At 38.3% G+C, this 15,571-nt stretch overlaps 1 protein-coding gene across 1 annotated transcript in view; it reads right to left on the bottom strand.

Annotated features, from left to right (window-relative positions):
- Nucleotides 1-13,799, bottom strand: part of LOC133516657 (RNA-binding protein FXR2) — a 40,926-nt gene extending 27,127 nt beyond the window's left edge. Inside the window, exons 1-8 of the mRNA XM_061849675.1 lie at nucleotides 13,650-13,799; nucleotides 13,227-13,279; nucleotides 12,990-13,143; nucleotides 8,686-8,849; nucleotides 4,875-5,042; nucleotides 4,083-4,169; nucleotides 3,583-3,748; nucleotides 1,964-2,107 (exon numbers count right to left, since the gene is read on the bottom strand). Coding sequence (XP_061705659.1) covers nucleotides 1,964-2,107; nucleotides 3,583-3,748; nucleotides 4,083-4,169; nucleotides 4,875-5,042; nucleotides 8,686-8,849; nucleotides 12,990-13,143; nucleotides 13,227-13,279; nucleotides 13,650-13,700 — 987 coding nt within the window. The 5' untranslated portion in view covers nucleotides 13,701-13,799. The remainder of the gene's footprint in view (nucleotides 1-1,963; nucleotides 2,108-3,582; nucleotides 3,749-4,082; nucleotides 4,170-4,874; nucleotides 5,043-8,685; nucleotides 8,850-12,989; nucleotides 13,144-13,226; nucleotides 13,280-13,649) is intronic.
- Nucleotides 13,800-15,571: the final 1,772 nt, after the last annotated feature.

Raw genomic sequence — 15,571 nt, 5'->3', positions numbered from 1 at the left:
ACTCCCTTCGGTCGTGTTTTAATTTATCGCCACTCGTTTCGAATTTCCTATTTTTCGCACTTGTATCGTAATGTACTATTCAATACGCTGTAGTCAACTATAAAAAAAAAGCGGCCAATTGCGAGTCGGACTCGCCCATGAAGGGTTCCGTACCATTTATGACGTATTAATAAAACTACTTACTAGATCTCGTTCAAACCAAATTTCGGTGGAAGTTTGCATGGTAATGTACATCATATATTTTTTTTAGGTTTATCATTCTCTTATTATAAAAGTTCCAGGGTATGTTATGGGATTGATGAAAAAAGATTTTTTGAGTTTCAGTTCTAAGTATGGGGAACCCCCAAAATTTATTGTTTTTTTTTCTATTTTTGTGTGAAAATCTTAATGCGGTTCATAGAATACATCTACTTACCAAGTTTGAACAGTATAGCTCTTATAGTTTCGGAAAAAAGTAGCTGTGACATAATCGGACAGACAGACGGACATGACGAATCTATAAGGGTTCCGTTTTTTGCCATTTGGCTACGGAACCCTAAAAATTGACCTCTAGTGCCGCCGCGCTCCCATAGAAGACTAAAGGGGCGTGGATCCAGGGGCGCCGGGTATAAAGGTGAGTTAATGAAAAAACTATTTTAATGAAATTATATCTATTTATGGAAATAAATCACAAATAAATGATAATGAATATATTCTAGCGGACGTATCCTATGTATTCATGAGGACGTCTTGCCATGAAACTAGATTATTAGAACGTCCTACTAATCCGTCAGTCCGTCCTAGGCTTTATCTTTCATAGTTATCAATTATTCTAGTTTACCTGATCAAGAAAGTTTAAATTTCGTTATAGAAACAATCGACTTTTTTATAGTGAAAACTAGTTTTTGTGGCCTCAGTGAAAACGCGTTTCCACTAGTTAAACCTAGTTTTCACCGTATTCTGCCGGAGTCGAAAGATAGATGCGACGACCAACGAAGCGAGCAGGAGCGTAATAGATTAACCGTGATCAATTATAGCGTGTGAAGCCGAGTGAGCGGCAGAACCGACTTTATCTTTTTAACAAGGCACTTAGTGAAAACTAGATTTGACTGAAATATCCTAGTTAAATCTAGTTTTAACCGAGGCCTTACGAAATAATCGACTCGGATCCGGCTTAGTAGGACTAGCCATCGTAGCTGGCGGCGATGGCGACGTCGGCGGCACGTCAGTCCCCATTGGTAGGAACACAAGTCTTTTGAGTCTGAATTTGAAGAACGCGACTCGTTTTTACGAAACTCGGCGCTTAAAAAACTTCCGAGTCTTAAGTACCGAGGCGACTCATTTATTGAGTCTTTTAAGAGAAATCAAAAGGACTCGAGTCTCCGAATAAAGACTCCGTCAACAATTTCATAGGTTTAACCTAAATAAAAGTAAAGAAATTACAAGTTGAAAAGAACTCTAGTTTAGACTTAATATGTAAGTCTGAAAAACCGAGTCGAGTTTCAAAGCAGAGGACTCGAAGGACTCGAGTCTTAACCAACACTATGCGTACTGACATATCGTAGTATTTACTGTATGTGTAGCCTAGTATAATGACGGGTGTCATAAATCTAGATTTCCGTGATAAATATTGAGATCCGTCAATATACTAAACTAGATGATCAATAGATATCACGATATTTGATAAAGATATTGACTAGACATTCCTTCTAGACCTTCGCCTAAGTGATATCCACTAGAGAACCGTTTAACCCTAAAAACCATGCATGCATATATTATGAAATAAATAAATATCATATCATATCTTATCATGCATGTTTCAATAAATTTCAACAAAAGATATCTAGACGAAGGAATGCATAGACCAACGAACTATATGATTCCTCTTCACCAACTTCGCAAACTCTTGAACGATAGAAAGAAAAGGGCATTCTCCGCGTTCGTACAGAACGCACTTGTGCGGTGGAAAGAGATGGGTACTCACGCGCACGACGCCGCTCTTATCGACGATCTCCTGGATGACCTTGCCGTTCTTGCCGATGACCTTGCCCACGAGCGCGCGCGGCACCTTGATGGACTCCTCCGCGTACTCCAGCAGAGCGCGCGCGCCGCGCACCGCCTCCATAGTCTGTACACAAACAGATCACTTCAACAACCTACAATGACATTAAGGGCACCACAATTCATTCTGTGGTCAACAAATTAAACTTTATATAATATTAATATTTAGCGAAAGCTTTATGCGGTGACAGTCGGTTTGATGCAACCGACCCTAACTCTCCACGCCTGGCATCCCTTTGATCCCTTGGGTATCGGCCGTGTGGTACTAATTATGGCAGTGTTGAGCTGCGACGTGAACCTCTTCCACACCCACGTGTATCTAGGGAGAAATTGGTAGAATAGGAAGGTAAGGGATTAAGGGGACAAGGAGTAGTGATTTCACTTGATATTAAAAAAAAAACTTTTGAATGAGACAACATAAAATTTCCCAATTCCCAAAGTCCTGCCTAACTAATTAAATAGTAACCTGGGCAGTTAAAACAATAGATGCAACAAGTTCAGACGGATACGAACGGGAGAAGATGACGTCGGTGGCGGTTCTTGGGTCAAACCCACCGGTATGCTTAAGATAAGAAATTTAACGTGTGATATGATTTATCTTGTCCAATAAATACTGTGAGATGAATATTTCATTGAAGGCGTCATCATCCATGATTAATCCCGACCGGGAATCGTAGGCGTATCATACTAGAGACAGCACATCAGTCATCACTTCAATCGAGGATTACGAGGGCTTTCAATGAAATACGATATTTAACTCACAGTCTATACTGGACAAGACTTATTACAAATCATAGGCCACGTTACATTTCTTACCTTAAGCAAATCAGTGGGGTTGACCCAGGAACCGCCACCGACGTCATCTTCTCCCGTTCGTTCTCGTTTGAAGATTGCTTGACAGCATAACTTCAATTCTCGGCGGCACTGCTTCAAACGCCACCCAGATGTATGTAACACTCTAGTTTGCTCTGGCAAAATCCACAACGCACGTATTTGTTGCCTTAAACCTAACTTAAAGTTAAAAACATATTATGTGTGACATTAATAGTCAGTTGGTAGTATTGCAGACACAATGTCTCCGTGTTAACGCGGTTTAACTGATGCGATATGGAATGTTGGATGACTTTTACAGGAAAACAACTGCTAGAGAGTGCCCAAAGGCATCCTTTTACTTTAACGCTTATTTTATCCATAAACATATGTTAAATGGATAAATAAAAATAGAAAAGCACTTTAACCCTTTTCCAGGCCGCACCAATCTACAAGGTTTTCCCAAAAAAGCCAAATATATTCCAATTAATCCAGCTTTGATGATTCATTTGAAGACAAGTAACATTTCCTGAAAGTGTAATCTAATTTGAACCTTAAATCGGAATGCTAAAGTTGAAATTCTAACGGCGCGTATGTGGTCGATAAATCGTACTACATATGCCTGGAAAAGGGTTAAACATTTTCCTTTTTTGTGATTGTATCCGTCATCCGATATTAGATCTGACAATATGAAAACACTGTTAGAGTGCGCTGGATAGACGCAGAACTGACCTCGCCACAGATCTTGAAGGTGCAGGAGCACTCCTCGAGCTCGATGTTGGAGACGCCGGGCACCTTGCGCGCCAGCTGGATGTTGGCGCCGTGCGTGCCGATGGCGAGCCCCATGAGGTCCTCGCGCACGCTGAACTCGTCCGAGTACCTGCCGCCCGCCAAGCTACTATCAATCGGGGCCGACATCAGTTATCGTTAATAATCATTATAACGTTCATTCGTGGCTCTCACAAATCAACATTTTCAAATTATGTGTAATGGTTATGGCTAATGAACATTTTATTTATGTTGGCTGGCTTCATGGTGTTAATTCCAAATGATCAACAGAAACCCTCTTGACATTCATTATAATTATTAACCCCGGCATGTGGTTCTAACAATGAACAATAAAATTCAAGAAATGCTTACAAATAAAATCACCAAGAGGCATTTTTTTCACGCAACCCGATATCGGTACTTAAAGTTTTAATAAAATAGTAATAATATTATGGTCTACTTACCCTCCTTGGTTGTGTATTTTGGTGGATTCCAACTGTCTAGCGGCCTCTTCAGTCTTTTTCAGCAATAACAACTTTTGCGTTAGATTTCTGTAAAGAACATAAGCCATTACTAAAACAATAGTGTTTTAGTAATTAATAGTAATATAAACTTTAATGATATTATAAATAATTTATGATAATCGTAATTTAAGACATTAAAATTAGGTATTGTGTGAAGCTATATACTACTATCTCGATCGACTCGTGACCGGCGGCCCTGAAGCTTCTTGAGTTAATGTTAGCACTGGCCTTGTTCCGTCAGTGAGTCTGCTGACTGAACAGACGGGCGTTCAATTGATACTAAGCAAATGAACTTCCGAGAAGTGCTGAATTTTCACTACAATCAATGTAATAAACATTTTATTTAAGAGTTTCAATGTAACCAGTCATACCTATGCTGCGTAGTGACTTTATAGGTCATACTGAACAACTTTAATTGGAACCAAATTCGGGAAAAAAAAAAGTTGGCTGTCCAATAGAAATCAGCGGCTTCATGGAAAAAATGTTTTCGCGATTTATACATTGCTCCCATGATAAAAGTTGAAAGTTGATCATATGACTTATAAAGTCACTATGCAGAGTATGGCTGGTGGTTAAAATTTCACCCTGAATACAGAACAGACGAATCTCGTAATACGAATTTCTCTTTTTCTATGGCTAATATTATAACCGGTGTCAAAATCATGATCATTAAAAACCCTTTGTTTGTTATAATGTTGGATAAAAGTTAGCTTGTCAAGCTTATGCCCTGACCGGAAGTGCATCTCCTGCAGCATGAGCGCCCGGCGCTGGCTGGAGTCGCCGCGCGCGAGCACGGCCAGCGCGCCCCGCTCGGGCACGTACCACACGAGCGCCGCGCCGATCGCCTTCTGGAACTCCTTGTGCGCGTTCTCCACCTTAGCGCTGTGGATCTCGTGTAGGCTGTGGGATATGATCATGTTCAGATAAAGGTAATCTTCACTGATGAGTGGGTTATTCCTACTAGTTACCACCAAATTGTTACCAGTAGTAGCTACTGGGATTTTTTGTTCCAACCTTTACCAGTGGTTTCCCAGAAGTATTTGTGCATTGAATTAATTATACCGACTATTAACCAAACCGAGTCAGTGGTAACTGGGAAACCACTGGTAAAAGGTACCTGCCTAATCATATATCAATTTCTCCTCAACTATTTTGGTTTTTGCACTTGTACCGGTTCTTCTGTTTTAATAATTTTGATAACTTTTAACCTTTTGAACGCCAAGAACACCTAAAGGCGTCGTTACTAGTCGTGCCCACAGCGCCAAGGACAACTATAAGGGTTATGCTTAATGGCGGACGCTGTCAAAGTAACTTTCACACTTTCGAATAAGGTTTACTGGGGACGAGGGATGAGGGTTTGGGGGATCTCATCCACATGGAATCCAGTCATTAGTATCATTAGTAATAAAGTATGTAAGCGAGAACGAATATCGACAGTCGAAAAATCGAATATCGTTAGTGTTGTGTGTCGACAGAGTAACATCCCTAGTGCGCAGAATGTTCAAGTCAATAAACAAGATCAAGTGCGGGTAGTTCGAAAAACTCGCGCGGCTTGAAGATGTTGATGTCAACTTTAGCCAGTCTTCTCCGAGACCACGGGGACAACGCCGTCCTCGAAACGTCGGAGGTAAATTTAATACGCGATTGAGTCCCGTGTGTTAATTAATGTGTAAAAATCGTGAAAGTTTAAATCAAGGTTTACATTAGCTCCCTTGCGCCCGGGACGAATCATCTCTGCAGGTATTCAGGAAAGAGTTTAGCCGTTTGACTATGTCGTTTACAGATTACGCCTGTATATTGGTCATATTTTATTTAATTCAATGTATGATATTCATATGGGTACCAGGTCCCATATGGGCCTCAATCGACCAAGCCTATGCTATAACTAAAGCAAGTAAATGTGATATTACTTGTACACAGATTTCACAAACAAAAACAGCATATGATCTAGACTAGGTACAACTTTTAATCATTTTGGTATAAATTTCACACCTGATTAAACATAGAATAAAGAAAGCGCTTCATAAAGACTAAATAACTGTCTGTACGAGTGTACACATGCACATAAGTGCAAAATCTGTTATTTATAAGCTAATATTTTTTCATACAGTTCATTAATGCCATAAAACCACCGATTACATACGAATAGGATAACTATTTGATTATTATAGTTCGTGTCATCCACGATGACGCGCAGATTAGCCAAATCGAAGATACACAGAATTTAAAGAAGAATTTATTTGCACAGAGTACACGTATATACATGCAGATCATATAGGTACAAAAAAAAAAAAAAACAAAATTCCAGTGTATTCATATTCAGTCTGTGTGCAGACATGCAAACATTACAGAGGAGCACATTCTAACATCCAATCATAAAGCAATACACACATGAATAAAGAATAATATAATAATTTTCTCAAACATGCAATGAAATATTGATGTTATGTTCCTTATAATAGGCTGCGAAGTATAACGTTTCAGGTCCGGCTAGGACTGGCGGTTGTTAATGGAATTTCATACAAATCTTGCAGGCCTAGGCCGGCAAAGTCCTCTTTTTATTTTATTTCCATACCACATAAATTTGTGGCACAGGCATCAGGACATTGTGCCACTATGCGTTTTAATAAATAACCGATTTGGTATGTACTTAGTGCAGTTTTATTTACATAATACATCCACATGAACGTAACAAATAACACATTATTATCATTTTTTTCTTAACTATACATATACACATTGAAATAATAATATATAATCTAAATATTAGGTAGTGGTAAAAATGTGTAATCAAACGTGCCTCTAACCATATAGAAAAAAAAAATGTTTGACGGGAAACTTGATAATTTTTCGCTGTAATACTGTTTTATCGGATTTAATTTTGCTGTTTGTAATCTTGTTTTGTTATAAATAATTCAATATGAGTTCGAACGAAACTACCGACGGAGAAGTTATTATTGATTGCACCCCACCTGAATTAAGAGCCGAAGCAGAATTGGCTATACAGAACTTGGTGCCGGCAAAATCAAAGGCGAAATATATGGTAAATTATGTCAATTTTATAAATTGGAAAACCAAAAAAAATGCCCACAGTTTCTACACGTGTTTTTGGCATATTTTAAAGAACTGGCAGAAACTAAAGTCTTCGACATTGTGGGCATTGTACTCCATGCTTAAGGCCCCAATGCAGGTGAATCATAAATTCATAATATAACCATAAATGATAATATAAACATAATACAAATATAAATGTATGAAGTATCTGTTTTCTATTAAAACCGAGTTAAAATATAGCGAAATAGCAATATACGTTAGTTTTAATTTTTCTTGTTTACTTATAATTTCTTTAAAAATATAACATTGATTTTTTCGATTCGTCTATATGTCTTCGGCCGGCAACCCCTTTCGTCCCGGCCTCTGTAGTCAAAACTACTGACGTGTACTATAGTAAAAAATATGAAAAAATCAATAAAAATTATGTGACATGAATCTTTAATAACATGACATGACAATACAAGTCAAGGAACGCGTCTTGAATGACAGTAATGACATGATCTATAGTCAAATCAGTAGCCTTACCACGACTGCCTTAGCAGGGTCAAACTCACATATTTGTTAACGTTTGCGTAACTTACTTTCTATACATCTCGCTTGCACTAATAAGAGTACGAGCGGGATGCATGGAATTTACGCACACGCTAGCGGCGTTAGGCGTGAGCGACGTGGGCCACCACCTTCGGCCTCGCGCCTGAAATAAGTATCACTCGGACACAACGTAAAATGTTCGTTATTTCTTGCGCCACCAGAGGGCCACGCCTAAATGTACCTTACCCACATAAAGTTTTGGTCTTGCCCCACCACTGCTAGCGGATCTGTCGGTATCAAACTTGTGGTAGCCGTAGTTTCTTTTTTCGAATTCACAAAAGGATTTGACACTATGGAATTTATATGAAACACTAGCAAATGACGTCACAATCAAGTTACCTCCTCTTTATAGTTCAATATTATAAAATAGAAATTGTGTATACAAATAACTGCTACTGCTAATAGCAACTGACAACTAATAACAACAAATGTAATAACTGCTTCCAAGTAAGTAATTGAACAGAATTTTTTAACTTCGGCAACAATTATATGCTAAAATGGAACTTATGATGTAGTTGGAAAGTGGTCATGGTCATACCTGAATGGAGAAATTATTTATACATGTACAGTCAGCGTCAAATACTTTGTAGCTGTCAAAGTGGCCAAATAATTCGGTACACCATACTAAATATATGGTGTACCGAACTATTTGGCTACTTTGGTTGCTACAAAGTATTTGATGCTGACTGTACCATCAGGCTAAGTGCATGGCGACTTTATCAATAAATTCATTCATAATTTCTCCATGCAATTTCGCAGCTCACTGTACATAGGAAAGGAAGGTAGATACGGCTTCAAAACCTTGTAATAAATATTTTATTTTACACATTTATACCGGTAGTTTGTTAACTGCTTTTGGGCACCTCACTTAATATAATTTGGAGTGTGATTTACTTACTAGTCTTTGAGATCTTCAGGGACTGGTATCTCAAACTTGTGGAAGGTGGTTTTGTCGATGGGGGTCTTGGGGGTCTTGACTCGGAGACGGTCCTTTGGCACTATTTCCGTGTAGCAGTTGTCCCATTCTAAATATTCTATCACCAAGAAGTCCCCCCTCATCATCTGGTAACAAAAATAATAATGCTTCAAATGATTAATGGATACAGATATTGGTAATATACTTATTAATGATATTTCATTATACAATCTGTTCATAAAGAGCAATCCGTGGCAGCAGGTGCTCATTCATGTGTGATCTTTTTTTATATCGTATGTTATTTTAGATTACTCTTAAAAACCATTATTTAACCACTTAATTAAACAATTAATGAAATGCATCAGTAGGCAGGCAAGCATATTCTTTTTTAATTGATTAGTCCCAAATCCGGATTGAGGTAATGTGGGAATATATCATATTATGATAGTTGTCAAATTTGATTACTGTCACTATTCTTTGAACCCCATTTAAGACCTAAAATCTGCTTTTGCAATCACATTATTTAGCCCTAAAAAGTTTTCTCCGTTAATTTTAGTAACTTTGTATTGCATAGGACTTGTGTACTAATTATGGATCTACTGATACTCTATTTTATTGAAATCCGCTTAATAGTTTAGGCGCCAGAAGAAAAAATATGATTTCATATTCGGAGTTCTCTCAAGGGGTTGGTTTAATTTTTCTTTAATAAAACAAGTGTAAACAGGTTGTGAAAAGGGTAAGAGGAATCTACCGATACGTCATAAAAAAAATCTGTCCAGTATTCTAAGCTACAGGGTGTACTGAATCATCAGTACTTACATAAATCCATAACTCTACTTTCTAGTTAAGTCGCAGTCGAGTAAAATGTTAATATTGGGGTAGATCACGAACAAATGTATAGTTAAAAGTTGAATTCACGTTCCTCCAAGTGTCCTATTAAGAAGATGTACCCTAGAAGTGTATAAGCGCTAAAGTTAGATTCTCAAGTATTTTCTATAACAAGATGTATTTTTTCCGCAAAGATATCGAGGACTTTTTAGTGTAGAAATGAGTAAGCTTTAATGTTGCCTTAAAGACCGTAGATTTCGAGTAAAACGCGAATTTACACATTTTCCAAGATGGCTGCGATTCTTCGAGGTCCCCAAATGTCAAATGGTGGGCATGAAAAATGGCCTTTAATTTATCTACATACCAAATTTCATGACTGTTCCAGAGATTTCGAGGTTGGTCCTAATCCGATTGTGCTATATCATTTTAAAGAGCTCAACGGTTCATGAGATACAGCCTGGTGACAGACGGACGGACGGACAGCGGAGTCTTAGTAATAGGGTCCCGTTTTAACCTTTAGGTACAGAACCCTAAAAATGGAAATCAATCTCGCATGACCAGATCACCCCATGTTGACTTGTGTGTCACTGTCAGTACCACCACCAACAAATCTGATTTACCAAGATTACTTTATTTTTCTCATTTACTGTAACAACCCTTTTGAGTTACAAATAAAATAAATTTTACAAATATACAAGTTCATCATCTTCCTTGCCTGGGGTCCGCTTGGCAACTAATCCCTAGAATGGGCGTAGGTACTAGTTTTGACGTGAATGACGACGACGACGTGCCTCGGCCGAGGCAACGCGCGCGTGTTCCTCGCCTGAGCGCGCCGCCTCGGCCGAGTCTCTTCTACACTGGCCGGTTTATGCGTGAAGAAATTGCCTCGCGCGTGTGCTCGCTCTGTGTGGACACGCCTTTTTGTAATAAAACTAGTACTTGTAATAGGCGGATCCACACTGAGCGAGCACACGCGCGAGGCAATTTCCTCACGCAGAAACCGGCCGAGGCACGTCTACACTGGCTGGGTTGTGCGTGAGGAAATTGCCTCGCGCGTATGTTCGCTCTGTGTGGATCCGCCTAGTTACAATTTCAATGGCTAAATAAAAGCTTAAGAATGTAGAAAATTGACACATGATTGATTGTTAAATGTCCTTCGAATATCCCCCGCTGCGCCGAGCGGTCTGTGCACATGGGCCCTTTAACTGATAGGGGGTTTCCCGTCTAATATGTATATGCAATAACTGATGATGAGTCATAGGCTACTAAAATAAGTTCGGTAATTGAATCTACTAAACAATGTACTGTAACATATTTAAACTAATTAAAAATAATAATTACCTGTAGTCTTAATTTACACCATCGAGCACCATGAGCAATGGGGGAAACTATGAATTTGAGTTTTAGCTTAGACTGGACTAGATGTCAGAAAATTAACTAAGTTATTGCCTGTATACACTCCGATCAGTCCCATCACAGAACCACACAATGCTAGTGCCTTCTGCACTGCTATTTGCCTTACCGTGACTGAAAAATTTTGAGGCCTAGTTGATTCTCATGGCATGGCCTGCATGGGAAAGTTTTCCCTGATTGGCTTAACAGGCACCTTTATCAACTTGATCCGCCTCACCCTCAACACCACCTCTATCCGTACAACATTGGAGCCATCAGGCTCCTGCACAGCTGATGGCAAGACACCTGATGGCTGCACTCTTGTGCTGCAGAGCCCTATACTCTTAAGGTCGCCCTTTATATAACACTCCTCTTGTGCTGACATGTTGGACCTAGCCCAGGCATTGAAGCTCCACAAAGTTTTTAGTTTTATTATTTTAATAGAAGTATATGTTATGTGACAATTAATAAATTACATTTTCCACAGGATTCCCAAGTGACAAGTCGCATGAAACTGCATCTACTTATTTTATTTATTCTGCACAGCACTAATTAACTTGAAACAAAGAAAGAAATCACCATTAGTGTCCTTTAATACTTTAAACACACTTAAGTTGAACCTGACATTGTGGAATTGTAGTATCATGTCTTTCAACTACCCTTTTTTTGATGGCATTATGGTTATAACTTAAATGAAAACTATGGTTGTAAAAACTACTTTTAAAAGTCAATAGGTATTGCTATTTTACTAGCTACATATACAGTGGAAAACTATTGGATTACTTAAGTTTCACATTTGAGAAAGATGAAAATATCCCTTGGAGTGGTAGGCCGTCAATTCCCAACCGTTTAAGTAATTTAAATTTCAAATTTGATTGATTGAAATAAAATCAAAATTCCAATAACTCAAAAACAACATATGCCACTTGAAGAGAGATTAGATTGCCGTAAATAATATACTGCAGTATTTGGGATTACATATGGGATTCCCTATATACATAAAATATGACTATGGGAACTTCATTTACTTTCAATATACATCAAGCTTGATTAGAAACTAATAGCTTTGGTAAACATCTGTCTTTAAAACCCCAAGTCTAGACTGCCACTGCCACCCTAGTCATTTTAGCTATTTAACATAAAGCCCCTGCCCTTGAGATTCTTATACCAGCTTGTCCTTGAACATACTGCATTATTCAATCTTGTTAGTCCAGTATAGCTTTCAAGAAGTGTATTTTATTCTATTCATATAATTCCAATTACCATATTTTAAAATGGTTACTTTTGGTGAGGAGTGGTTTTTGGACAAGAGTAGTGTTAGAAATAGGAATAATATTAAAGTTATTTATATAAAAAAAATAGAAGAACTTTATTATTATCATTTTTCTCTTTATTACATAAAAAAAGCACTACTTAAGAATGAGCATAAACCAAATTTGCATGGATTAGCTATTATGGGCTTAGATATGAAGGGATACGATGTTCAAGTTTTTTAGACTTTTTTGTCCCTTTGTGTGGCAAGCAGCCAATTATTAATTTTAATTCATTGACTAAAAACCATATTTCTAGCACTAAAAATAAAGTATACAGGGTACACCGTAGTTACCTCTAGTTTGTGATTGACAGAGTTTTGGTTAGGATTTATACCCTTTTATTATAATCCTAAAATTATTATGGTGCTAGATCAAAACCATGTACAAAAACCACTTACAATCATAAACTTGAAATAATTTCCTTGTAGACTATGGTAATTTCATCAGTTATATCTTAATCATGGTCACTATGATGCGTCAATTCTTAAAATAAATCCTAAATTCAACATGAGTAACCAGTGTTACAGGCAAAAAATAAACTGCAGTAACATGCAATGAAAATTAACAAACAATCTAAAGCCAGATTTACTAGTTGATAGGTACTCATTGTAGTTACCATGGTAAACAAATAATGGGATCATTGATCAGTTGACAGGTGAAATTGGAATGATGTGAAAACTTTACAATAAACTGAAGCTCAATAATTTAACACGAGATAAATTTAACTGACATTAAAAACTAAAAATAATTTACCTTGATATTGGCTGTCCACCATCCGCATGCTTCCTTCTCATTGGAACGGGCAAACACCTCAACTTCCTGGTTTTCCACAAACTCTGTGTGTTTTCCAGTGTCTTTAGGCGGCAAGAACACTTGTGAGAAAGGAAATTTGGATTCTGGCTGCCAGCTTAAACAAAACCACACAAATTAGTAAATAAATACATCCAAAATTTGTATATTAGTAATAATTAAAGTCAATTATACACTTACTCATTTTCAAAGGCTACAAGAACCTCGTTGTCGAGTACGTCGGTGACAGTGGCCTATAAATATAAGGAATTTTTTGAGAATCCTGTGATCGAATAAGTTAGTAATGCGCTAGAAATAAAAAGTTAAGTAGGTCAGATACGAAAAAGAAGCCACAACTGTAATCCGGCGAGAGCCGCCCTCATTAAACTCCTTGGCCAGAGCTAAAAATATATAAAATCGGTATAATTTACAGCACATGGAAAATTCACGCCCTGACAGACGGACATGGCGTCCATTCCAGCCGTGATGATCATCCCGGAAAAATATTTTTGAAAGTTTACCTTTTAAAGTGAAACTACTGATTGAAAATAATCAAACAGATGTAGCACCAACAAAATTAACGTTTTATGATGAGAAATAGAACGTACTTCATATTGTACAAACCTTATAATAAGCACCATTTTCACCGTACACCTCGACCGACAAATCCTCCATTTTGGTTTGAAAGCGTATTTAGATGAACGAACGCTCGTCGACTGACCAATCAAAAAAATGCATAGACAACTTTGCATTTATTTTATTGCAGACTACGGTTCCTATAGTGCCAATTACATCCACACTTTATCAGGCCTGATGTCAGATCCGATTTCGGGCTCAAAAAAAAAATCCGTTTCGCCAAATATCAGCACATGGTTTACAATATTACGACGACCGATTTGGCCTAGTGGGAACGAAGCTGATGGTGCCGGGTTCAAATCCTGGTAAGGGCATGTATTTGTGCGATGAGCATGGATATTTGTTCCTAAGTCATGGGTGTTTTCTATGTATTTAAGTATTAATAAATATTTTTATATTATATATATCGTTGTCTAAGTACCCTCAATACAAGCCTTATTGAGCTTACCTTATGGGACTTAGTCAATTAATGTCCTATAATATTTTATTTATTTGAAATGTAAAAAAATGGCTCATATGCATCAAACATTGAACATTTTTGGCAATTAGAGACAAAGTATTTTTTACATTTTAAATATTGTTAACGATGTGCTGATATTCCGTGAAACAAAAACGATTGTCAGGCCCAAAATCGGGACTGATTTCGAGCCCGAAATCGGGAAATGTGGATGTAATTGGCGCTTCTGGTTTTAAGATTTCTACAGACCTTGCAGCAAATGAGATGCGATTTAATTGCTAAGTAGGAGTAAATAATTCAATCAGTCGATCAAATACCGAAATATAATGCAAATGACATGCGATTATGACACTTGGAGAGGCATTAACTGGAAAAGCCTTTTGCTATTTTGCAACACGTTTAAAATTAATGAAATGCATTTTAGATCACACCAATGTCGCTTGAATGCAATATTTTAGTTTTTCACAATCAAGATAAATTTAATTTAATGAATTTCTATATGGAATAATATTTACAACATCAATAAATTGCTCTGATAATGATAATAAAATGTGAATAAAAGTACAATAGAAACTTAAACTAATTAAAAACTAAAAATCTATATCTAAAGAGGGCCCCTGGGGCATAGTACCAAAGATACTGGCAGCATTTCCTCGCTGAATCGCAACGCTTATTCGTTGAGCGAGGAAGCTGCCAGCTCTTTTGTCCCCTGTAACGTCAGCCAGCCGTTTGGCCAAATCATTAAAAATGCTCTGAGCTCCCGGGCCCCACGGACCGAGGGTCTCGACACCGAAAGGAGCAAAGTTATAATTGGCGTCGAGACCCCTGTATTTCCTCCTTTTGAGGGTCTCGGCAGCCGCACCCGCTTTCTTTGTAGTACCGTGAAGGTGAGACGGTGCCAGTGTGTCCACGCAGGTCGCGTCCCACACCAACACTCGTCCCATCCTCCACGGTATCAGTGACATACCATCAGGTCTCTTGCCATCGTCCCGGGCTATACCGGCCGGCTCAAGTATCGCAGGCACGTTGACGGTGACAAGAGACCTGCGGATAATGTCGTTGAGCGCGGCGTGACGTGACAATCGCCCCGCTCTTCGCTGGCAAGACAGACCATGACGCCCCCGCTCGTCCACGTCACTCCCACAGTGGCATTTATGCGGTGCACAGATTGATACCCCCAGGCGCAGCCCAACTGCAACACGGAGGGTGTTTCCATCTAGATGAGTGCCAGTATTGGGAGAGGGATATGCGTTGAGCCAGTGGCCAGCCTCCCTACAACCAACTGCTATCAAACGAGCTCGTTCAATATATCAAGATTATATAATGTGAAGAAAAATAGTATAAGCTACATCAAAGAGTGGGTATAAATATATATAGGACAGGCTACATTAAAAAGGGTACTAGAATGTTCAAGGCATGTTTGGTTTGGCTTGGAAGCGGTATAAGTCATAGC

Source organism: Cydia pomonella, chromosome 3 (assembly GCF_033807575.1).
Source record: "Cydia pomonella isolate Wapato2018A chromosome 3, ilCydPomo1, whole genome shotgun sequence".
Classification (NCBI taxonomy): Eukaryota; Metazoa; Arthropoda; class Insecta; order Lepidoptera; family Tortricidae; genus Cydia; species Cydia pomonella.
Note: the sequence above shows the minus strand (reverse complement) of the source record. Positions and strands in the feature narration are given on the sequence as shown.